The following is a 27,686-nucleotide window of genomic DNA, read 5'->3' on the forward strand; positions in this document are numbered from 1 at the left end:
TTTAGGCCTACTATAGGTAAGGAAAGCCTGCACGAAGCCAGCAATGATAACGGTATTAGGGTCATAAATTTTGCGGCGGCAAAAGATCTTATAATCAAAACTACGTGTTTTAAGCACAAGAACATACACAAGGCAACGTGGACATCACCGGACGGGGCCACACAGAACCAAATTGATCATTTCCTCATTGAAAAAAGACGTCATACTAATGTTCTTGACGTAAGGGCTTACAGAGGGGCAGATAGCGACTCGGACCACTTTCTAGTAGTAGCCAAATTAAGAGCTAGACTAGTAGCGAATCAAAAGAGTAAGCGAGCAAACAAGGTAGAAAGCTTCGATATTGAGAAACTACGAGATAGAACAGAGCGAATTAGGTACCAGATAGAAATTAATAACAGGTTTCAGGCACTTGAAGAAGCAAACACATCGCCGGAGGGGAATGACGAACCTAATAGCTTATGGGGGGACATCGAAAAAACGGTAAAAGAGGCCGCGAACAAAGTACTGGGTAAAAAGAAAAAGCCAAAGAGCAAACCATGGTTTGACGAAGAGTGCGAACTCTGGTTTGAAAGGCGCAAAAAGGCTAAATTAGATAGCTTACAAAATAGAAGCGATAGGACCGTAGAAGAGTATTCTAACGTAAGGAAACAGACGAGCGCGATCTACAGAAATAAGAAGCGGGAGTATCAAAAGAATCTTATTAGGAGAATAGAAACTAACAGTAAGGAAAATAACCCCCGCGAAATGTACAGAGGGATTAACGCCATTAGAAAGGGTTTTAGGAGTAGAGCGCAATTGATGAAGGACGAAAACGGGGACCTCGTAACAAATGACAACGAATTACTGTCGCTGTGGAAAAATTATTTCGATAAATTATTAAACGTGCACGAAAATAGCGAAGAATTAGGGGACGAAATTCACACTGCTGAACCCCACGTGGAGGAACCGAGCTACCAAGAAGTAGAGGCCGCGATTAAAAAACTAAAAAACAATAAAGCCGCGGGAAATGACTCTATACCAGCTGAGTTACTCAAATATGGGGGCGTCGAGCTCACTTTCAAAATCTATAAACTAGTATGTGCCATCTGGAAAAATGAAACAATACCCGAAAATTGGAAGGAATCTATCATTATACCGATTTTTAAAAAGGGGGATAAGACAGACTGCAATAACTATAGGGGTATTTCACTTTTAGCAACGTGCTACAAAGTTCTGTCAAACGTAATACAAGCTAGACTCACTCCATTCGCGGAAGATATAGTAGGAGATTATCAGTGCGGATTTCGGCGCAACAGATCGACGAGCGATCAAATGTTTACCATAAGACAGTTGTTAGAGAAAAAGTGGGAATTTTGCGAAACCATACACCAACTATTTATAGATTTTAAAAAAGCGTACGACTCTATTAAACGAAGCAAAATGTATCAAATTCTAGTACTTCTCGGTGTACCGAAAAAACTCGTCAGATTAATTCAAATATGTCTGAACGGAAGCACGGGTAAGGTCCGAGTAGGCGGTAATGTATCAGAACCCTTCATGATACGCGATGGTTTAAAACAAGGGGATGGGCTCTCTACGGTGCTGTTCAACTTAACGTTAGAGTATGCCGTTAGAAAAATGCAGGTTAGCCAGCTGGGCGCAACGCTTAATGGAACAACGCAGATACTAGGCTACGCAGATGATTTGGATATACTGGGGGATTGTAGGGAAACGGTAGCAAGAAACACGGAAATCCTCATAATAGCGGTGGAGTATACAGGGTTAGAAGTGAGTGAATCAAAAACAAAGTACATGATTGTGGATAAGCTAGACATCTGCAGAGGGGAGGAAGATCTCAGAGTTGAGAATTTTACTTTTGAAAAGGTTAGCGAATTCAGGTATCTGGGTACGACCATAAATGATAGAAACGAGATCAATGTCGAAATAAATAAGAGACTCCATTCGGGTAATGCTTGCTTCTACGCCGTGAGTAATTTACTTAAGCCGAGGCTGTTGTCTAAAAACGTTATAATAAGAATATACAGGACAATAATACTGCCGGTGGTTCTGTACGGGTGCGAAACGCGGGCACTCACTAAGCAGGCGGACAACCGTTTTAGGGTATTTGAAAATAAAGTCTTGCGAAAAATATACGGGCTGAAGAAAGACGAGGAAACCGGGGAATGGAGGAGACTACACAATGATGAGTTACACAATCTGTACGCGTCACCAAATATTAACAGAATAATAAAATCGCGCATATTGGGATGGGCAGGGCACGTAGCGAGAATGGGAGACGACCGTACGGCAGCGCGTGTCATGGAGGGCAGGCCGATGGTAACGCGACCTCTAGGTAGACCTAGACGTAGATGGGAGGACAACGTAAAAGCGGATCTAGTAGAAATAGGACGGGTGGGTGTCGATCGGAGAGGTGCATCTTGGGTGGGGTTGACACAAGATAGGGCAGCGTGGAAGGCTTGCGTAGATGAGGCGATGAACTTTCGAGTTCCAAATGCCATGTAAAAAAAAAAAAAATAGAAATATTACTAATTTACGCGAACAGTGGGGTCAGATTAAAAAAATGACTGTATTATTGCAAGGTTATGATCACTTATTTTGGGATAACTTTCAAAGCTTACGAATATATCCCCCAGATGTGCCACTTTTGCCTTAACTTACGAATACTTGAAACGGGATAATACTTAATACATAATTACCATATTATAACGCGTTTTTTAAAGTTACAACTATGTCAGATTTATCTATTTATTAGTTTATATTACAAAATTTAATTATAAACTCATATAAAAATTTGAGTTAATAATATTGAAATTTTTAATTTCAATTGAATCTAATTATAAGATCATTTTAAATTTATATTAGTTAAAAAATGTTAAATGAAAATTGTCATTGTCGATATATGAGTAATAATGGAGACATCATATTTATATATGTGAGAATACTAGCACAGCTATAGACGCGTTAGTTGCTTGCGGTATCTCGTACATTCGCTCAGTCTGTTGTAAACAGTCGCACAGTGTGCTCGCCTTACTACTGTATAATAAATGTCTACTCATTAAGGACGTTGCCCTGGTTTATGAAATGATTACAGACTTTAATGAAACTTGAAAGTATGATATTTTAGAGTATTCTGAACTTACAGAATTTTTTTGGGCATAGGATATAATACTAAATAAAGAGAAATATAAGAAATACGATACGCGATTTAACACGTGGTCATATGGGATGGCGATTAGAGTCTTGAATAATACCACTTAGAAATGACACAAGTATATAATTTTTGATGACCAACAAAAATGATTTTTAATTTTTCAACCCTCAAAGTTTGAAACCATGTTATAACGCTTTTTATTAAGAAATTAATGAAAATAATGATGAAATAATTCGTTTGAGATACACTTGGCAACGCCGCATTGCAGAGAGAGTGACGACTGAGAGCGCCACACTCGGCGGCACTTTTGAATGCACGTGAATACTCGATCGAAACTATATCGAACTACGATATTAGGAAGCGTGGTGCGATATAAATAATTATTTCTCAATAAAAAATCTTGTAAGCCTTCGTAGTATAATGCAATGAAAATGAAAGTAAACATCAATAATTTTGTATGAAAAATTTATTCGTACAAATGCTTTCGCAATAACACTTTTTATAAAACTGTAGTATCACATAAAGAATGATCTAATTTCTAATCAACTTTAATCATTTAATACTTCGTTATCGGGACTAATTTCTTTGGTAACTGATTCTAAATGATTAAGAATAGCGCTTAAAATACTTTTTTTTTAATAATTGTTGCCGATCCATTCTCTTTGCCCTGTAAAAGCTCTGTAGCACAGTCTTTACCTTTTTGGTACGCATTAATCAACATTTGATAATCAAAATTTGATTCCGATAATCTTTGTAACATTGCTTTTGAAACAACATCTTTCAAGGGTAAGAATGTATCTTTATTAGTTTTACTACGCTCCTTCTTATCAATATATTTACATATATCAACAAAAGTTCCATTGATAGCTAATAAATCATCAATGCTTAAGAATTTTTTCGACAGTTTTTCTAGAATTTCAATATCAAACATCGCATCATGAGCTTCTGCACAGGATATTTGTAATTTGCACGACGCTAAGGGTGTCAGTTTATGATTTTCGACATCTACGATTCTTTTTCGAAATAAGCTCAAAGTATCCGTGAAGCCTAAAATTATATTTTGAAAATCACTAAGTAAATCACAGCTTTTGACTAATACTACTAAACGCCTGGAATCAAATTCACAGTTATGAGCAACCAAAATACATTTTCTCCCTATATTTCGCAAAAACTGTAAAACGTCGGATACAATTTTACATCGACACGTTTTTCTCGTACCTTACGTTTTGAAGCACGTTCGTTAGTGCGTTGAATGCGCTGTGCAAGTCGACTCGTAGTTTGCAACCCCAAAGAATGAAAAATACTATTAATATAGGCTTCCCCGTAATTTTTCTGTACTACTGTACAAGCAAATCTGTAATCGCATGACTCACTAGTGCTATAACATATTCTTTTGGGAGCCTTATTGGTCATTGAATTATTGAGCCTTTCATTGGCCTGTGATGATGCTGCCATTAAAAATTTCGTGGCATTCTCGGCAAGTCTATCAAATAAAATTTGGAGCTCATTGAATAATACTGTATTCTTTAAGTGCAAGCCTACATAATTTTCTTTATCTTCTTTAGCTTTACACCACGTTCCACAGTTCTCATGCCGATCAAATGCATGATTTGGTATATTTTTAATAGCAGCCATCATTTTTTCCAGATCGCCAACATTTTGCGTTACAGCGTAACTAAAATATTTTTTTAAAGTTTTGATGGTGTCATGCTGCAATTCGCGATCAGGATCTTTGTTTGTTTTACCATTAATGTTATACAGAGCATTGCTTACTCCTTTTTTCGTGTGATTCATGTCAGACTGTTTGATAATAACGTAATTAGATGCACCTTGAATTGTGCTAATACTACTACTGTCGTTGTCAGCAATGAACACGCCAATTTCAACGTTAGCATCTTTTAGAATTTTGTTCTCAACAACAAGCTTACGCGCACCTTCGGCTTCCATCGCCTTGGCGCTGCCATGAAAGTTCAAGCGACAATCATGTTCGGTGTTAATGTTATTGTTTTCATTATATTCACACTGACGACATTTTCGGTTAAACGTTGTGTAAGACAATACCATTCCGCTACGTTCTCCAACCAAGCAACCATATTCATTCAAACTATCATAACTATACCCATTTGAACGTTGACTCCATCCGAAATCAAAAGAAGCAAACAACCTCACAACTTCGACCTCTTTACCATTTACAAGCTTGGAATAAACAAGAAAGTCCTCGGGTGTTCCAGGTGGCCTGTATAAATATAAAAAAAAAGGACGACATGACATATTTTTGTATACTGAAAGATTCATGATTTCAATTATACTGTAGCATCATTTATTGTTTTTAACTTGAAATAATCATATAAAAATACAATTGTTATGTTGTTGTAAAAAAAGTTATAAAAATCTGATTTACTGCATGATTACAATTATAAACATCAGTCAGTTATTGCTAAATATAAAAATCATCGTAGATATATTTTGAATTGATTACAAAATATTTGATAGAATATATTGTCGATATATAGACTCACAACATTTGTTTCAGCTTGTTTTGATTTTCTAAAGTCAATGCTCGCTCAAGTTCAACAGCATGAACACAACTAGTGTTTGCTACATTCTTGATGAAAGGACCAACTAATCTCTCTTGATTTTTGAAATTACTTGTTGATAAAACAGGTATTTCAAATGTGCTCAAAAACGTATCAGCTTGAGTGTGACCTATGCCTGCACGTATTGCTCCTGTAAACAATCATTTTAAAAAATTGAGTTATCTATAAACAGCATAGTATTATATTACAAATCATTAAATCATTGTTTTATACCTATAGGTAACTTTGCATTTCTTTCGAAGACTTTTCTGCTACTGCCGGGAATGGCAATCAAGGGTCCACTTTCTATTGACTGCACATTACCATATGCATCACACTCGACTTTGAAATACGAGCCCATCCCTTGAATTGTTTCATCCACGATTTCACCAATGTGCAATTTATTTTGGCAATTGCGACAGAACATTTGTTTTGATATGTGCTGTATGTCAACAACGCGATCTCCTTCGACGGAGCATTTTGAGGTTATCTCAGTCGTCTCCTTTTCACGCTCTTTCGGTACACTCACAAATCTTCCTTTATTCTTACTACCAATCTGCGATCGGCGTAACATATGTTCATAAACTTTTTTGGAAACGGCGTAACATATGCTCATAAACTTTTTTGGAAACATATTTTCCTTTCTAATGATACCTTTCGGGAGGCATTGCACTTGATAATAAACACTACCTATACCTAAAGTCGATAATGAAGGTAACTACTGAAGACCAAAAGATCCAGGGCAACGTCCTTAAGAGAACGTAAATAAGTGTATACATTTATTAAGCTATCGCTTCCATAGCCTGATCCTTCGGTCTAAATGGCATACTACCAATATTAGATTGCTACACAAATTATATTAATGTATTATTATAAGTCATGCTTTGTGGGGTGCGTGGTAGCATATGGCCGGGTAAATTTAGTACGCTATTATAATAATAATAATATGTATCATTTTATTATAATGGTTTAATGTTGTAACTGTTGAATAAATATAAGTGTATTCATATTTTATTTTAAATGTATCGCGTTTTAAAATATTATTTATTGTTTAACGTTATTATAAATATAATTATTTTTAATTAAAATGATATATTTTATACTTGAGACTGAAAAAAAATATTTAAATTTTCACTTGTTCTGTTTTTTAAGATTGTTAAACAAAATAAATATAATCACTTAATATTGATCGAATGTATGTTTTAAAATACAAGTTCCAATGAATTATTCTTAACTTTATAAATTGATAACATTTTATTTTTAATACTAACTAATTCTAATTTCTTATTTATTCCCTATTGCAAAATCTCATCTGTTATTTTGGTCCGGAAGCTGCCGGATCCTCTTATTTATTCAAAAATGAGTTTTTTAATATTGGTAGTCGCCTATAAGGAGGAGCCTCGATTCATTTTTTCGATTTTTAAAAATATCTCATCTTAGTTTTATGAACTCTTCTGAGTAGGAGGACCTCCTTATAGGCAACTTCCAATATTAAAAACCTTATTTTTTATTAAATAAGAAGATCCAGCAGCTTCCGGACCAAAATTACAGATGAGATTTTGGCATGAGATCAAAATTACAGATGAGTATGTGTATGTGTGTGTGTCTGTGTGTGCGTAGATCAATGAAGCATATTTACAGCTTAGAAACTAACGATAGGAGATGAATAAAAAAAGTTATAGCGGAAACATAACGTCGTACACATCTTTTGCGATTCTGGCTAAACCAAACGCATAGATTTCTGTTAAAACTACATCTAAAACGTCGACGCTTACAGTGGCGAAATTTAAGTTTGTCTTAACAATTTCGTTGATTTTATATTTATGAAGGGCGTAATATTGTTTGAACGAGTTTACATTTTTCAGAATTTCACGACACAGTTCAGCCTCTTCTCTTTTCAAAGCGTCTTTTATATAATCTAAAATTGAGTCCACGCCACGATTAACTAATCCCGAAAGCTCCTCGAGCTGTTTAAAACGCAAATCGATGCACTCTTTCACCTGTCTTAAGCCAGCGAACGTTTGTTGATGCATAATTACACTAGGCGGACTCTCGTACTTTTTCTGCTTCTTGCACGCAGGCTGTGCTGTGGCTGTTGTGTTTCCTCGTCATGGCCGCCGCCATCGCCGCCGATACTGCTGATGAACTGCTGACCGTTGTGGGTTGTCATTTCTGCTGTAGGTGCTGATGTTGGTGTTGGCCTCTCGTCGATGACGATCGCCCTTGCTCCGAAGCTGTTTGTGAATGTGACATCGTGATTTGGAAGGAGGATCTTGCTAGGATTTCCAAAATCCTGGTAGAACGTGAAGGAGTGATTCAGATATGCATCCATAGCCTCCATCTGATCTTTGATCACTTCCCAGCTGTGTGTGTCGAGTGTCACATACTTGGCTGACGATCCATTGGCACAAATTTTTAACACTGCTCTGTAGTAACTGCCCCGTAATACTCCAGGCCTACGGTTGCACGCTTGCAGTTTGATTTGTTAAGCGCGTACGTCATCGAGTACAACAAGTTGCAGGTGATCGGCTTATTTTTCCAAGACTCGGCACTTGGTGCTGCTGCTGCTGCTGAATCCATTGCAAAGAATTTTTACACACGAGGTCTACTTGACGAGAGTGTTCTTACGACTGATGGCTGGCGACTGCGCCACGACACCTTTATAAAGAATGGGAGGACAAAGAGCGAGCGTCAACGAGTCGCAGTTCTTTCTAGAAACGACCGTTACAGTATTTACATTCCATAGTGAAACGAGACACGTTTGATATCGATAGAAGTTGTTTTGTTTAACGTTCAGATAACAAACATCCGGTCTTGGCTGTGCAGATCTGATTACAGTAACCTCGTCCTGTACAACTCGTGTGTGGGAATGCGTTGACTCGATGATGGCGATGACGCATTGTTTTATTTTGCATTCTTCTCATGAGCCTTCGATAAAACTTAACGGCTACTGCGTCATTCTTGACAAAGTCTGATGAAAAAAAAACGTAGATATTTTCGCAGATAAATGCCATTGCACATACGATACAGAATGCAGTGCTCGCCACATACTTTAGATTCGACGCTCTGCACTTGTTTTTTATTCCAGTCGAATCGTGTGCAGTTTTTTCCGAGTCGATCAAGATGATGCTTTGATACGGGTGCAACTCCGTAGCTGTCAAAGTAAATTCCGTATCAATTTTTATCTATGAAGATGGCAACCCAGTGTGATCCTGGCTGATCGGAGGTGTCGAGATTCGTTACAATAGCTGTCGGTGTGGATAGCAATTTCGGAACGTGATTAGCAGCGTACACTCCTATTGAATTGGCTTTTAATCCTCTAATAGCTGTGATTATTTGACGCGTATTCATGATGATGGTGCATCTACGTACTCTTCTTCTACCGCACCGTCTTTTTTCTCGTCAGCATCTTTTTTAATTCCGTCCACAACGTCGCTAGCACGAAATCTTTTGGGATAGTGATATCTCTCCATCTGCAGCCGATCGTAATCTAATATAGCTTGGTACATTACTTGGCTATTTATGGCGTACGGGTCGCTTCGATGAGGACTGGCAACGATTGAGTGTATCCACCTTCTGATTTGATAGGCTCGACGCAGTGCGCAAAAATTTTTCTTGTTCTCGAATTTCTTGATACCGTGGCTGGTGCACAGCAAGACGTTAGGGAATTGCATAGAGAGTTCGTCAAACGAAGGCGCACTAAAATCTTGATGATTCTTCGAGCCACTACTTTTTCCAAAAACTTGGCTTTTGCCTGGCCACGCACGTATATACGGCGCGCGTCTTTCACCAGGTTGCACAGATTACGACGCAGATTCTTGAAGGAGATATCTCCATCGTGCCACTCTAAACCGTGTACATCGACAGTGCAGTAATTATTCGTCTGCTGCATATCCGCGGGTAATTCGGTAAAACTGCACGGCGCGCGAATGATCCAATGACCAACTATACGGCTCTGGAGAGATAAAACTCCGACTTCTTTGGGAGTAAATTTTTTATTTATATCCCGAAAGCCTTGAATATCGATCACGTAGTCCGTCATGATGACGATGATGCTGTTGCTGCCTGTTGCTGCTCGAGTACGTTAGGTGCTGGCTGTTTCGAAAGGGAGACTAACTGCAGACTGTCAACGCGCTCGCCTTAAGAAGCGCGAATCAAAAAAAAATTTTTTTTTTTTGAGGCGCTGCGATCGAGTGTGCGTGTGCATCAAGCGCTAAAATCCGTTACGATTTGGCGACTAGAGTCGATTTCCAGAACGTTGTCGTACTCTGCGTAAACGATACAGTTGATAGCAGTGAGAAGAGCCGTCTCAAATCTCACTTCTATGCGTATACTACCCGAGCGCACGAGATTCCAATGTGTGGCACAGTGTGCCGATAAATCAGGAGTGAGATCGAAGGCCGTCAAAAAATTGCCTTTGTAATAGTTGTAGCGATTGATGCCAAAACCTTCGTTGAGAAAATGCACGCCTGTGCCCGTGTAAAGTGTTTGAAAAGCGTAAATGTAGAGTTTGTCGAGACCCGTGAAAAGTGGCTGCAAAGGTTTGCTTGGAATTTGTACGCCGTCGACGTAGAGAGAAATATAATTTATAAGTGTTGAAAATTAAAAGGGTTTAATGCGCGGTTTCCGTTGAATGCTTTGTTTTTCACAAAACCCAAGATTATTCTCTTCGGCAGCTGACCGTGTATAACGTTGTCGATCGAATCACGCAATATTCCCGAGTGAAGAGTAAACGACTTAACTTCGACTCTCGTTATGGGATATTTAGCCGTGGTTTTCGACAATGCTTGCGCATGAGCCAGTAAAACTCCAGGACTGATTTTTACTCTGCGAACTATGAGTGTAGCTTCTTTGATGCTGAGTTTGAATTTTCCATCGGTTGTCGCCTCCATCAGACAAAAAGCATCCTTACTCCTCACTAGACGTACGCGCATTTCTACGCCATTAATCAGCATATTATCCTGATTAAAGAGGTCGTGATGTAGATGTCCAATTATGTCAAAGTATCGTCGATTCTGTGTAAAATATTTGCGATTTTCCAGCCCTTTGTTCACGATCATAGGTGCTGTGGCAGTGTTCACCGCATTAGCTGGCGAATCGAAACCGCCGCTCGTGTCGTCGTACCACAGACTCGCTGTAAGATGTGACTCTTTAGCAGCCGGAGCGTAGTTGAGAAGCGTCTCGATGTACGCTCTGTAAGGATAGGCGTTATTAGGCGGCGAAACAATTTTCTGATTGAAAAAAACGTCAATCTGATTGAACATTGAATGCATGAAATTGTTGATCGGTCCGACTTTAAGGTCTTCGGTCCTTGCGGTAGCCTCGTCAGTGGGTACGATTTTAGCTTGAATTGTTCTTTGCTCGATTTCTCGTCAAAGCAGGCGATAACGGTGATTCGCTGCTGCTGCTGGTGCTGCTAGAGTTGTGTATTTCCATCAACGCGTCGATACTTTCTTTACTAGGCAGTCGTCGTTTCGCTGTATTATTCGGCTCTGTCAAATTTTTACCAATTTTCACTATTTCCGGGTTTCCAATCAGCTTTATCGGCGTGTCGACTGTCTTGATGAATTTGGCGAAAGGTAAACGGAAGATGGGCACTTCCGACTGATCCAGTGTTTTTTTCCTGCTTGCGACAACGTCGCTAATCAGTTCTATAATGTTGGAATCTTGTATGGGCCGGCCGTCTATATTAACTCTGCTAGTGCTATCCCACTTGAGACGATCGCCGGCAACGGTTTTCCAGTGTTTCAGCAGAAGGCGCGTTTTTTGAGCGTAACTCTTGGGCACGCTGTCGAGTATTATTTCTTCAGTCATTAGTGCCGATGTGGCCTCTATTTCGTCGACGTCGTGCTCGTAATCGTGTTCAGCGTAACGTTCGGAATCTTTGAAAAACAGATATCACCGCAGTACTTGTAAATAGTTTTGACATTTTTCACGCTCATCTGTAAATTTGTGTGCATCTCGGAATCGAGTCTTGAGAGATTGTCGCCGCACGTTTGAACAGAGTTTTCACACGACTCGTTTACTACTGGCGGTGCTGCTGCTGGCTGAACGTTTTGCATGCGCGAAAACATATCTTCGGGCACGATAATCATTTTTCTCGCACGATCCATTTTAGTCTTCCGCTGCTGACTTTGAATTAAATAACTTCGAGACAAGAGCCCCGATAATAGGTGCGAGTAGAAGCGGCAAGAAAGCACCACCGTGCTGTACGAGAACTCGTTTCTTTTTCTGCCAATCGCTGACAGATTTCTTATTATTGCAAATCGTCAATTTTCTCAGCACGTTTTTGTGATTTTTGAGTCGTCGTTTATGCGAGTCTTTGATTTTGATCACACCTCGGTGGTGCAGGATCTAAAGGATCTAAGTCCATAAAGGACTCTATTAATCTTTCGGCTAATCGCATCCACCTGCGGTTTCCATGTCATCTTCGAATCCATTACAACACCAAGGTTGGTTACAGTGTCGGCAAAGGGTACGAAGACGTCATCCTCAATCTCAATGCCAGGCAGCTTTAGACTTTGCACCTTGTTAATATTACTGTCCGACCCAAAAATAATAGCTTTAGTCTTCCCGACATTGAGGCGAAGCGCGTTCTCGGACGCCCATACCGCCACTGCACGCGCCACAGCCGACAGACGGTCCAGACCCCCGCTCAAGTCGTATTAAACATAACGCAGAACAATTTATATTACTTAAAACTAATACAAAAACGAGATTCTTAAATTTACTTTTATTTATTCACAAACAACTTACGTACTATACTTAACTTTTGTAACCATACGGGAGCGATAACCCGGGAGTAACATACCTACGCTTTTTTAGAACTATGCTACACGATTTGACCTCTTCTCGCGTGACGACAGTGTGATCTGGTAATCTTTTAATAGAATTAAACTTAAGATTAATGCATTCATTCTCTTCATCAGGCTTAAAATAATTTTCATATACAAATAATCCAGTCCGTGTATAGCATTACCAACGGTCTCGCATTCTTAAGACAACGAACGTCGTTAAAAGGCAAAGAGTGGAGAGGTGCGGTCCCCCTCTACCTACGTGCAGAAATTTTTGCCAACGGCTTACGTTTATGATACGGCTTGCACCGATCAGTCCGCTCTGAGTCCCTACAGATAGCACACGTGGCCACCATCATAGCAGAATTGAAAAAATTAGCAGCCCAACGCGATGCGCTTCTCGCAAGTATCGAAGCTAAAAAACGTGCAATGGAGAAGCTGATCGGCCAGCTCGAGCGCTACCAGCAGAGAATGCTGGACATGTCAGCGCTGTTGCAGCAAAAACAGCAAGAAGCCGAGTGAAAGGCTTCTCTGGCGGTACAGTTTGTGCCGATCAACGTGAGGTGCAGAGTGTGCATCACCAACAGTTCGGAGCATGACGTGTGGCAACAGTGCTGGAGGTGCCTTCTCTTTCGCTGCTGGAAGTGCAACGGACAGCCCTGCCCGTGCATCCTGGATATGGATTCGCCGAGATCGCCTTCGCCTCCACCATCATCAGCAGTAGGCGACGACAACAACAGTGACGACAACAACGTCCAAGGTACGCCACCGACAGCACGCCGCAACCGCAGTGTACCTTACAACTTTCATCGGATGCTTACCCCGCCGAAAGAGTTGGTGCCTGGTTTACTGCGAGGAGGGCCCACACGTCAACTGCGCCAACAACGCGACACTCGCAAGTGTAGGTGTATCGCTTGTTTATAATTTATAGCGTAGAAATTTAGTGTGTGCGGCTGTGTAAGTATGTTTGTGTGTGTGTCTGTGCGCGCTCTCGTGTGTTATTTTATTATTTCATTACCTTGTAAGCTGAGTCATTCGACTCGTACGCGTTTTTTAGTAAATAAATATTGTGCCAGAATTTCTCTTTTTATGCGTGCAAAACCCCCCACTCCCATCAACGATCCCCAAAGCCGAAATTTAGAGTAAGCTTTGCGGCACCGAGTAGTAGAGTTATATATGCACGCGTTCATTTCGATGCGAATCATTCGTCAAGCGATCGGCAAAACAGCAACTCGACCATGGGACAGGAGCAGAGCAAAGAGCAGAAAAAAGGTTGGAGGAGAGACAGCCTCTCCTGAGAAGCAAGGAGCCAAGAAAGCAGAACAATCAGTCGTCATTCTCAACCAACACTTTCTCGTATCCAGAGAAAAGCGGATATAATAATCTGTCTAAAAAATCTTTCTCCTCCTCCTCGTCACAGAATCAAAAATCCTTTTCCACAAACACCTTTTCGTGCCCCGAAAAAGACGGCTACAGCAAGCTGAAACGCTAATTACAATAATATATATTTCAAAAATCAATCGGCCCTTTTCAGGGCCACCATATAAATTATATACGTGGAACAATCTCTCTCTCTTTACAGCGCAGAAAGGATCAGAGCCGGCGCTAGGGCAATAAAAGCCAAACAGCAGGTATACGCGAGCGACAGGTAGATGGCGGCTTTGGCGGACGAGCGCGAGTATGGCGTAGAGAGGGGAGAGAGAGAAAGAGAGAGAGGGAGAGAGAGAGAGAGAGAGAGAGAGAGAGAGAGAGAGAGAGAGAGAAGCGGGTCCGGTACAGCAGCGGCGGGAGCCACCGCGCCAGGGCTCACGGGTTACTATAGTGTAAAAGGAGAGGGGGCTACGGGCTTGTATAGCGAGACTCGCGCACGTGCGTTCGAGCTCCGGGCCGGTATGGAGTAGACAGCGAAAGAAAGAGAGAGAGAGAGAGAGAGAGTCGCGCTCGGGTCTGCTTGAGTAAAAGGGGGAGGGCTGGCACCGTATGCGTGATATAGCTTTTGTTTAAAAATTATTTATAATTATTTATAAATAAACAAACAAAAGTCACCCATCGATGACAGACTGTTTATGACAGTAGCGGTCGTAAATCATGTTTATTAACCTTATGGCATCGTATACGTGCTATAGCTTTTGTTTAAAAATTATTTATAATTATTTATAAATAAACAAACAAAAGTCACCCATCCATGACAGACTGTTTATGACAGTAGCGGTCGTAAATCATGTCTATTAACCTTATCAGCTACTGTTGATATAAACATGGGCTTCTGTTTACATAAACAACTGGCGCCAGCCACAGGACTGGTGAGGTCACTCTAGGCCACGCCCAGTCTCTCCATACCAGCCCATATACTACTGTTATACTAGGATTAGATCAGCGTGCTTTGCGCTTGATAACTTAGATTTTATCTGGTAATAATTTTTTTAATCATTTTTTTTAACACTTAGAAAAAAATAGAATTCATTATTCTTTAGAATCATATTTATAAAAACATGTATATCTTCCACTCTTTGAAAATTTACAACATTATAAAATATATTTCAAAGAGTTTAAGTATAAAGTTTAAAATATACATAATCAATCAAACTAAGCAATAACGCTAAATGTAAAATTTCTTTCTAAAAATATCATTAATTTCATATTAATACTACATTCAAATTTATATATTTTATACAACTCCTTAGTACATATTTTATAATAATTGCATGACGAGTTTCATAAGTTTGTGGATTTTTGTTATCATTAAATTTAAAATGTTATTTTAAATGTAATTATTTTTAAACTGACGCTAGATCTAGATTTTATACTTTATTCTTGATCCCTTGGTATATTTTTTACAATATTTAAGAGATTTGTTGAGTTTTAGAAGTAGTAAGTAGAAAATTTACTTTTTTCTAAAGCATAGACGTTGATTCCTTATTTACGTATCAAAATAAATCTTCCTTCCCTAGTGGAAATAAAAAATGTAATAAAGTCTAATAAAATATAAGAAAATATAACAAATCATACCATTTTGTACGTTTTTGTTGGATTTCGGACCTTTTTTACGTTTTATTACAGTATTGCTATATTTTATTACATTTTGTTACGTTTTATTACAATTTATTACAAATCCATTGATCCAGGATTTCATGGGAGTCTCTTCTTTGAAACGAGAAATGTAACAATACGTAAAATAGTATAACAAAATGTAAAAAATTGTCTGTTAGCGTAATGTTATATAAGAAAATGGCGACTTTTTTATTTTCTTACTTCTGCTTACATCCTTTTACTCTTTCTTACAATTTCTTATGCATTGTTATATTTTATTATAAAATTAATAATTAAAAAAATAAATCCTTATGCTGAAGCATACAAAATGATGCATGAAGTTGAGGAAGAAGAATTAAAACGTGCTCAAAATGCCAATGAATTAGTTAGAGAAGTTAAAATGTTTATTACACGGCAAAATTATTCTAGTAATAATACCTTTGAACTTCTATCATGTAATGAAGTTGCAGTAGTTTTTGTAGGTGAGGAAGGAGAACCTTCATTTAATCGTGATGTTTGTATTGATTCTAAAAATTCAAAACCTGAAATATTCCTATTATAAGCAAACATGTAGATCCTATGACATATCCTTTAATTTTTTCTTTTGGACAAGGAGGATGGCAACCTAATTATGAAAGTGAAATTAAAAATAAAACCCAAGTTACAGCGTTGCTATATTGTTCCTTTCCTTTAAGTGTACGAAATGAATTTAATCCTTGTTTAAATTTCGGTGAATTAACTCAACAATTTATAGTCGATTCATGATGTAAAGCTGAAGGAACAAGATTATTTTATATTAGAAATCAGCAAGCAAAATTAAGAACTGAAACGTATCGTGGATTAATGGATTATGTAACAAATAAAGCTCAATCAATTAATGTCAACATTGGCAAAATGGTTCTTTTACCATTAACATTTATTGGAAGTCCGCGTTCTTTGCAACAAAATTATATAGACGCAATGACAGTCGTCCAAACATTTGGAAAACCTGATTTATTTGTTACTATGACTTGTAATCCTAAATGGATTGAAATTGTAGAAAATTTAAATGAGAATGAAAATACATTAGATAGACCTGATTTAGTAGCTCGAGTGTTTCATCTTAAAGTAGCTAAATTTTGAAATACAAAAAAAAATTGTAAAATTATTGGTTACATCTATGTAATTGAATTTCAAAAGCGAGGATTATCTCATATGCATGAACTACTATATTTAGATTTTAAAGATAAATTTTATAGTTCTGATCAAATTGTCAATATTATTAGCTCTGAAATACCAGATGAACGTAATTATCCTATTCTGTATGGTCTTTTAAAACAACATATGATACATGGGCCATGTGAAATTCAGAATAAAAATTCACCATGTATGGATAAATCAAAATTTATATGTACTAAAAAGTTTCCTAAACCATTTGCTTCATCTACTAATTACAATGTAGAAAATGGATACCCAATATATCGTCGACGTAATGTTGGACGAATAATAAAGTACGGATCAAATCGTACTGCTAATAATTAATTTGTAGTCCTATATAATCCTTATTTATTGTTAATATTTAATTGTCATATTAATGTTAAGATATGCAGCTCTGTAAAATCAATTAATATTTGTTTAAATATTTATATAAAGGTCCCGATTCCGCTTTAGTAGGTTTTAGAAAAGAGAATGATTTAAATAATGAGTCTGATATTACATCTAATAATTCAAATGAGATGACTAATGTTTTAAATTACGATGTAACAGAACAATATTTAGCTACGCGGTACGTATGTCTGACTGAAGCAATGTATAGATTATTAGAATTTAAATTATAAGATCAATCCCACGTAATTTATCGATTAGCGGTCCATTTAGAAAATGAACAATTTGTATATTTTAAACAAGGATCTGAAACAGAATTAATAGATCGTAATGTGAATACTACATTAACAGCTTGGTTTAAATTAAACAAAATTAATTCTTTAGCACGAGATTTATTATATATATTTAAATTCCCAATCATTATTTAGTTGATCAGTTACTCAGTAGGTAATCAGTATTTTGTTGATCCTAAAAAACGTAAATTATTTTTCTTACGTATGTTTTTATTACATGTAAAAGGTGCCACATCATTTGAGAATATAAAAACTGTAGAAGGTATCGTATATTCTTCATTTTATGAAGCAGCATTAGCTTTACATTTAATATCAGCGGATAATGAATGGGATAAATGTTTACAGGAAGCTATAAATTATCAATTCCCCAATGCATTCATTAAGTTATATTCTTTTATTTTAATATTTCATCATTCTTGTAATGTTAAAGAACTATACAATAAATATAAAACTTATTTTTATGATCCTAAATTAAATGATGAAATTGCAGAACAAACTTGCTTAACGAAAATGAATAATAATTTTATTTCACATGGAATAACGTTACGTGATTATGATTTACCTTTAATTGACGAAATTATTTAAATTTTTAATTACTTTAATGATTGCTGTTCCGTCGAGACCCGAGGAGAAGAGTTCCGCCGTGAAAACGGCGTCGAGCGAACTCCGCGAGGTCGACGTAGAGCCCGTGGCGCCATCTCCCGTGCTCGAGTTGAGTAAGCGACTTCGCGACCTGCTGCGCTCGCTGACAGCACCGCCGGCCTCGTGTCGCGCGCGGTTGGACGAGCGCCGAGTTCAGTTCTCGATAAGACGCCAAGCTGTTGACAGCTCACGCTGTCTAGCTAAGCGACGAATCGATTTCGACCTTGCGAATTTGCTCGTACGAAAACGTCCGCCGAAGTGTTGTGGTGCTGGTGCTTCCGCTGATCTTTCTATCTCTCTCTCTCTTTCGCTCTATCTCAGCTTGCACGCCGTGCTTGACTCGCGACCGGTTCCGCGAACGTGGTTACGCGCGCGTCGAATCGTGCAAGTCGGTAGAACTGCGCTACCGACTTGAGTCAGCGGAATTGCGCCGCTGACACGAAGTGAAAACACTCTTTGAGAGTCGATCAAGTACACGATATACACACTCATAGTCCACACTTCTTTGTTCCGCAGCTTGTGATATCTTCGAGAGGGGTTTTATGCCGGACGGCTTTCCCCTCTCATTTTGAGCATATTAAATCACTCTCGTTTTCGCTCAAATCGACTTCTTTATTTTTCTCCCATACCTCTTCCTATTTGAATTACAGAACACGAACAAGCGGGAATCCACGCCTAAGGGGCTTCCCGCGCGACAATTCACTACTCCATTAGCACCTTCATATGATTCGAACAATATTCACTTACTTAATAAGAGACAACGTGATATTTTTAACGAGGTTATAAAAGTAATACATTCTAATGAAAAAAATTAATTTTTGTGGACGGTCCCAGAGGATCAGAAAAAAAAGTTATTTACACAATATATTAATTTCATATCTTAATTATCATCATTTTTCAGTTATATCTGTAGCTTGAATTTTCAAATAATCTTAAATAAAATTAGTTTATCGGATTATATAAATTATATACGATAAAAGAAACGAATATTAATGTGGTTTTTACTTGCAAAATCAGATATTTAATGAATTATTATTTAAAAAATTACTTATTTAAAGAAAACTTATAAAATTTTGTAGTTTATATACGGCTTTAATTATTTAGGCAAATTGATACCAAATTAACTTATTTTTGTTTATTGGATTATATAAGTTCGACAGAATAAACGATACGAATATTATCGTGGTTTATATTCGTAAAATCGGCGCAAATTACGTTTATATATTACTACCGATTCTTCCTTTATTGTAAATTATAGACAGTTGAGCACGAATTTATATTCATCTTAATTAATTTTTATGGTTTTTATAGTACTCTTAATAATTCGTGCAGATAATTCCCGGCTATAAACCACAACTAAAAAAGTTTATATCTGCTCTAGGAATGTTAGTTAAAGAGTCTTACCTGCACTGAAATTATGCAATATTGGATATGCATGGAAATTGGTCGGGAAGTACCCTGCTAAAAATATGCGATTGAATTCGATTGAAATCAATTTAAATTTAATCGAATTTAATCGTTTTAAATCCATTCAATCGACCAGACAAATTTCGTCGATTAAATTCCTATCGATTTAAATTGTTTTTAATTACAATCGGGTTTAATACAAAAAATAAGTATTTAATTTAATATATTTTTATCGATGTTTATGTAGTAATTATTTTAGTGCAGTTGCATTGTATTTTTTTTCACTAATTTTAATCGATTTTAAAATCTCTAATTATTACTAAATAGTTTATCGATCCCAATACTAGTTTTATGAATAGCTCTGAATATAGTTTAATAGACTTTAATAACCAAAACGAATACTATTCTTGCAATATCATTTAAATGTTATTTTATCAGTATACATAAATCTGTTTGAATGGTACTTTATTAGTGAAATATTAAATCTATCCTAATCTATCTTTCAAGGATTAGCTTTTAATGTTACTTTATTCGATTAAAATGATCACAACAATAATCATACTTTTAATATTTATTTGTCATTTTGTCAACAAACTTGAATCTTTTTGAATGGTAATTTATAAGTATAATATTGAATCGACCCTAATCTATTTTTTAAAGGATTGGTTTTAATAGTACTTTAATTAATTCGAATAATAAAAATAATAATCATTTTTCTAATATGCTTTGTTCATGATTTTATCAATAAATTTGAATCGATTCATAAGGTAATAATTCGTTTATATAATATTTAATCGATCTTGATACTTTTTTACGGTTAGATCCAATTATACTTCAATCGATTTAAATATCAAAATGAAGATATTTTTATCGACTTTTATGCGATGATTATTTTAATGCAGTTTGATTGGGATTCTTTCAATAAATATGAATCAATTTTTTAGTCGATATTGAATCAGTTTAATTTTACAAATAATTTTGATAACAGTTTAGGTGACCTTAATGATCAAAGTTTTGTAATATCTCTTATGAAAAAAACCTTTATATTTCGGTTAGAATCGTTTAAATTAATTGCGAAACTAGTCGATTTTAGTCGACCCTATGCTTCTTAAAGGGTCGGATACACCTTAAATCGCCAAAAAATGAAAAATCTGATTTTTTGTTTGTATTTTTTCTAAATTGTTCAAAAAATGAATTAAACTTTTAAATATATTCAGGTATAATGTAAAAAAGATAAAACAATGTTTATATGTACTATATTATCAGGTATGACATTTCTTCGAAGGCAAAAATTCAGAATTTCCATTTTTCAGCTACCGCAGACTTACTTAAGATTTGGGCTTGGAAGGGCACTTTTATACTTATAGATATACTTCAAACACATATAGTTTCCAGATGAATGGGGGTTTTCAAAAAAATATTATTATAAAATGTTTTCTGAAAATAATCAACAAAAATTGTTGCAACAATTTAAAAATTAACAAATTTTATATTAATATCCAGACAACTTTAACTTTATATAAGAAAGGTCAAATGCAGTAGAAGATAGAGTAGATTTATTAACTACAATCGATTTGAATTGAAATTTTATTAAAATCGATTAACACCACGATATACACATCAGTAAAAACAATTGCATAGTCGAATACAGTAAGATTGAATAATATCAAATGTTATTCTAGATATAAAAAATCATTAAACCCGTTTTTAAAGTGAACACAAATACATTGGTTCCGATTTAAATAAGCAATATTTTATCGTTTTAAATCGATTCTAATGCCATCAATATATTACACACGCAGTAGCCTGAATATAATCGCTTTTATACGTAAAATGCAGGATATAGACTCGGAATCGATTCATTTTTTGTCCATCGATTTCAATCGCATATTTTTAGCAGGGTGTTGATAACGAGTTAATGAAGGTGGAAGAGTAGAAAGTGCATTAACCTTGATTGAAAAAAAGTGTTTGATCCAATCAATTTCGTGACTGAATTGTGCGATCCATTAACGACGAAATAAGGAATCGTAAGAGCCTTGTATAACATATACTGGAAGTTGACGAAATGTAGAACCAAATGAAATTTTAACAGAGAAGTACCGATGCAGTTGAGGCGATGTTGCGAGTAACTCATGAATTTCTTAGAAGTTGGCTGCAATTGAAAATTGCGTTTGTGGTTACGAAGTGTATCGCTACCTATAAAACTATATGGTACACCATAAACTAATTCCATATTTAATTTGTGGCCTTCAATGAGCACTTGAAGTATTTTCTTACCAGAAGAATCAATAGCGTGGATTTCTTCGATTGCGTTGAAACATTTTAATGTGTCTATTTGTTGTGCAGGCTCTTCAGAACTTTGTATTTGAATAGTAGAAAGCAAAGATGAATGTCTGCAAACTTCCGCTATGTGCTCACGTTTTTTGCATTTATGACACTCAGAAGTACAAAATGGACACTTACTGCGTTTGTGACGTTCTCCGCATCCATAACAAACGTACTGACCTTGTTGTTCGCCATGATCTTGCTTCCGAGAAGCATTGCGCGATGTATGCGAAGCATTCCGTTTATGCTTGAAATGCATCGTTAAATAAGATAGAGCATGTATCTTATTAGAAGTAGAGGTAACCTCATCCGACTCCAATGTATGTGATATTTCATAAGCGTCCTTGAATGTAGTAGGTTTCTTGGCGATTATTTCGTCGTGCATGTCAGGATCGGTGAGACCATGTAGGAGCTGCTCACCTGCTAAAAATAGTTTATAGAAATGGATAAGACCTCTTATCAAATTAAATAGTAAGTCTTAATCACGATTTTTGCGATAAAACTTAATTAAATTAGATTGGGTCAATGGGAATCGATTAAAATCTATAGAGAAATCAATGGATTTTAATTGCTGTTTTCCATCTATATATTTTAATTATTGTTTTTTATATAAAATTGAATCGACTTCTATTGACCCTATCGAATTTAATCTAGTTTTAATACGAAAATGGCGATTAAAACTTACTATTCAATTCAATAAGATGTCTTATCTATTTCAATGTACTTTTATGGACTATTTTTAACAGACCAATCAGCATCCTGTCGAGAAATGTGTCGTATTCGTAGAACGTAGCTCCTTGGTTTAATCGTAGTAGGAGTTAGCAATGGATTCACTTTGTAGCTGTACAATTTGTCGGAACTTAACACTTTCTGCATATTTATTTTTCTCGACGCCGAAATGTGCGAATTTGTTGATACGTACGACTTTCTGGTGTATCAGGAGCAACAAGAATTTTCAGAGCATTATCAAATTCTGCACCCATATCTACTCGAGCAAAATTACTGTATTCTTTTTCCTAAATTTTACTCAGTTGTAAATAATTAATTACAGACATTGTAAGCTTATGGATTGTGCACAAAATACCGTGCACAGAATAAATTATTAAAGTAAATAATTTGGCTCAAGATCTTTGTGCACAGTAAATGTAAATAAAATTTATTATTTTACAACGAAAAGTTATGCACACTTTTCTGTATACATCAATTTTTTGTGCACACAACATAAATCGTGCACAAATATTATTGTGCACAAACGTATTGTGCACAAATTCGATTCTTAGATATAACATGTAACAGGTGATTGTGCATGCCAAAATCACAGAGATGTGTACACTGTAATTTATATTAATGCTCATAGATGGTGTAATGGTTACCTTGAATGCTATCTTAAGGTACGGCATGTATACTCGGGCATGCCCGAGCACAGCGATTGCGTTTAAATACCGCACCATGAAGAACGACTTATTCCAAGTGTGTATTGTACTAAAGCAGTCCATTTTTGTATCGTGAAGTTAGCGCACGTGGGTGTTTTTTGTGCACAATAAATTAGGTCGTTGTGCACATACTTAAATGATTGTGCACATAATTTTTAAATTATGTATGAAATAGTATATTGTGTACCAAGGGCGTAAAGTGGGCATTTTTAAACCGAGCGTGAAGTTTGCAGTACGAGTCAAGGCGTACTGCAACCACACGAGGCCAAAAAGCCCACTTAGTCATTGGTGTACACCATATTTTTTATAACGCATGTACTAATTTCCGCGTTTACGCACATGTAGACACACATATATACATAATCATATACGTATATTTGATGTGAACTACTAACCATTTTCTTTAAAAAATTTTAGCAATCGTTTTCATTTTTTTTGCTCGCATTTGCCCGCTTAAATGTAAAATAACAGGGGAGAAACAATGTAATAAAAATTAAATTAAAAGAGGACTACTATACAAACTTATCTTCAAAATAGTAATTCTATTTTTTTCCACGCCACCCGTGAGGTAAATAGATAGGCGCGTTTTTTTAGGTGATATCCCTTCCTTTGCTAAACTAATTTTAAGAATAAAAGAATTTTTACTATTACTGAGCTTTAACAATAGCTTGAACTAATCTGCGGGTTGTCTGAATGAAGCACGGTATCCCTGCCTTGGCCATGCCGCAATAGGGACAATAAACAACATCACACTAACACGACGTAACAATACAAATTAAAATTAAAAAATGCAATATGATCCTGAATAGATGTAAGTGCGGGATTACTTATTCTAAAGGAAACGTAAACGGTTGAATAGTTTTATTATTATATTGCAATTAATAGTTATTGAGTAATTATAAAATATGCAAACATCACAACCTTATATTATCTTTATTAATAAAAATGACATAATGCAGTCATTGTCACAAATGTACTGAAATCTATGTCATCATTTTATTTGTATTATTTTCTTGACTCAGTTTACTGACGCTTATGGTATCTTTATAGTCATGCTGTTGTATTGAACTAATTATGGAATCTTTGATCGAATCTGATTTTCCAATACTATGCCCTTCAACATAAGATGATTTACTGCTACTCTTATTAATCTTAACAGGTTTTGTGACTGCACGAATGTTTATTACAAATTTTAATTCTCCAATTAATGCTTCAAAAAATGTTATCTGAAAAAGGAGTTATTAAAAAAATTATGTATGTATAAATATATATGCACATCAGATTATGTTTGTTTCTCTCACTCTTTCTTTCTTGTCTAAATGTGTGAGTGCGTGTGTGTGTCCCTGGCGAAAAAATCACGGATTAATCACTCGATTTCTCACGTAATATATCACGTTTAAAATCACGCCAGAAATCACTCGTAAAATTTAAATATTTATTTATATTGAAATAAATTGTATATTTTCCATCTGAATAATTATAAAATAGTTGATGATATTGATAATTCATATGAATAAATTGCAATAAAATAGATATATGGATACTGTAAGATAAATAATGAAAATTTCAAAAATGTTTTTATTATTATTATTAATATATGCAGTATGTGTATAATCTATACAAAATGATAAATATAATTATATTTTATGTACGATTTGATTAGGTGTTTGAAACTTGCAACAGCACAAATAGCTCAGGTAGTAAGAAATCGGATTGTCAAGTGAAGGACAGAGGTTCAAATCTTGGTCGGGGAATTTTTTTTTTCTATTTTATTGCAATTTATTCATATGAATTATCAATATCATCAACTATTTTATAATTATTCAGATGGAAAATAAACAATTTATTTCAATATAAATGAATATTTAAATTTTGCGCGTGATTTTACACGTGATATGTCACGCGATAAATCACGCAAAATAATCACTTGATACATTACGTGAGAAATCAAGTGATTTATCACGCGATTAATCATGCGATTAATCGCGAGATTTTTTGCCAGGGTGTGTGTGTGGTGTGTGTATGTGTGTGTGAATGTCGCATAAACTTAGCCCACTCAAACAGAAAACGCGATATTCGTTAATTTGGCAGAACAGGACATACGGAGTAACTTGGGTTTTTCGTGCTACCCAAGCTACTATGCGATTCCTCGTCCGGGGCTTGGAAAGTAACCCAGTGGCACCAGATGCTCTCAACAAGCGTAAAAGTCTCGCGACTATTTGTTTCCCGGTGTGGGGTTTTGCGGGATGTTTATGTTCGGCTAGCTGCAGTCTCGAGAACGGCAAGGAGAGAGAGAGAGCGGTTCGGGAGAATTGAAACACGTGGGTTATCAGACGGAACTTTATATTCTTATTAAATTCTTACAATTACAAACCAAGATTTGCACAAATTATGGAGATAACCTGTGAACATAGACAACCTTGACAAGCAGATATCCGCACATGAAAAATACCCCGCGTAACTCGCGCGTGCCTCAAAGCTTGAGAAACAATCACATAACACTCCCGATTAAACACTTTGTTACACACTCACTCTCACACTTATTACGCAAATTTCGCAAACGCTGGACGACCTATTCTAAGATTGCCCGACCACCTTACTCCTCGTGCGTCCAGGTGTTGGCGCCAAGTATCCTACGCTTTTCACTACATCCTTAACACTACGATTTAATCACTACACGAAAAGATAACCCTTACAATAGACAAGATAACCCTTATTTCGGGACATAACACAAGATAGAGAGAAGGACGGTAATCCGAAGGAAACCAGCACACTCGCGAGATAACTGAATCGTTCTCGAGACCGAAACGTGGAACTGCCGTTCACCCGCGAGACGGATTCGACCGGAGAAAAGGAAAACAATCCACTGATATTAAATCCTCTCGAATGCGATGTTGAGCTGAAGTACCGGGGCGAAGTTAAAGTCGGAAGTTAAAGTCGGGGTTGACAATACGAACACCTTATGTCGTGTCAATGAGTCGTATATTGAAGTCAATTAAAGTTACATAAGATTATACGCGGCGCGCGAGAGGACTGATTTTGATAGACGAGCTGAGCGTCCGGTGGCACGAATCTCGGCATCGGCGTCTGTAGGTCACGTCGGTATTAATTCGGTGAGTGTCAGGAGACTACAGGGATTCGCAGTGCGCGTAGGGGCACGATCTTCGGCGTGCAAGGTCGACGGTGGTCGTTCGACGGCTGATGGCGAAGAGGCGTCGCTTCTAGCCTGGCTGCACAGGTCCTAGGTGGTCTGGATGCGGGTGCTGCTGGATTTTGCGTTCGCGCGATCGATGAGGATGGTCTTGGCCTCGTGTGTCTCGTAATCTCGTCTCGACGATGCTCTTGCCCGGGATTACTATCTATCGAAAGTTTAATGGCCAAGGTTCACTTGAAAACTCTCGAGTTGAAGTGCTGCGGGGTCTTAAACAAGTACCAATTTCTCTGACGTCCTCGTCGTGATAGATGTCCACGACCCCCAGGCACAGAAACGATTGGGTTTCGCAGCGTCCGGTTAATTTGAAAGCGCTAAAGGGTACCAAAAGGGTGTGCTTGTTTACTCTCAACGGAGCGTCGAGCGTTCGAGTCTGCGACCACATAGCAGCTATCGCACCCAAATGGCAGAACTCGCACCGAAAGACGAGTCAAAGGCCGCGTAAAGGAAGGGTTGGTGCAAGCCTCTCTATATAATAAAATAGATCTGTGTCCTGTCATGGCTCGCCTGGGGCCCGTGGTTAGTAGGGAAACTGAAAGCGACGGGCCCTGGGAGGGAGTCATCGAACGGGGACAGAGGCTCTCTCCTGCTCTTCGAAAGCGATTAGGCTCCATCCAGGAGTTAAGGTCGTTGACTGGACCCTAATGATAGCCAAACGGTAAAGGGCAGTCGGGGTACTGGCCGGGTCCCGCTTCGGCGGCTTAGCTCAGTACGTAACCTGACGTTCTGCACCATTTATGCGATTGGTACCTAAAGGCCACTTCGAACGATGCCTTTGTGGGAACCGAGGCGTGTGTAGCGGGGCAGACAGAGAGCCACCCTCTCTCCGGGAGAGACTGGAAGCGGCAATGGTAAAGCTGTGGAACGTTGATCCAACGCGTACGGACACCCACCACGCTTTTCGAAAGGAATAAATATCGGAAGGGGCCTGCTTCACGGCGGGTTCCGAACCGATGACTAGTATGACGGACGCACTAGTACACAGGGTCGGGAAGCCGAGCCCCACATTACGAATATCGAAAGCTTCCGTTCGCATTGTGTACCCCGGAGAGTTGGACTCTGTGTGGCAGTGGTAGCAGACTTCACGGTTATATAGTGTAAACCGGAGCCACTTTTTCGAATGCGAAGTGGAAGACGTGGGGTTGCCAGAATGTACCCGCGAACTCTCACCAAGGGTTACGACTCTATGCGACGTGTATAAATTCACGTCTGTGGGGCCTTTTAAAACGTGAAGGCCTCC

General features: G+C 37.3%; 2 protein-coding genes across 6 annotated transcripts in view; one reads left to right on the forward strand and one right to left on the reverse strand.

The window, feature by feature from the left end:
• Positions 1–27,686, forward strand: part of LOC100115618 (Kruppel-like protein 1) — a 343,702-nt gene that overhangs the window by 56,883 nt on the left and 259,133 nt on the right. The gene's annotated exons all lie outside the window — the stretch shown is intronic.
• The window catches only part of LOC103317005 (glutamate receptor ionotropic, kainate 2), a 661,640-nt gene continuing 658,044 nt past the window's right edge, over positions 24,091–27,686 (reverse strand). For both annotated transcript variants that reach the window (XM_031926014.2, XM_031926013.2), the window contains one exon: positions 24,091–24,461. In XM_031926014.2, the coding sequence (XP_031781874.1) occupies positions 24,219–24,461 (243 nt within the window). In that variant the 3' untranslated portion in view covers positions 24,091–24,218. The remainder of the gene's footprint in view (positions 24,462–27,686) is intronic.

Source organism: Nasonia vitripennis (genome assembly GCF_009193385.2).
Source record: "Nasonia vitripennis strain AsymCx chromosome 3 unlocalized genomic scaffold, Nvit_psr_1.1 chr3_random0007, whole genome shotgun sequence".
Lineage (NCBI taxonomy): Eukaryota > Metazoa > Arthropoda > Insecta > Hymenoptera > Pteromalidae > Nasonia > Nasonia vitripennis.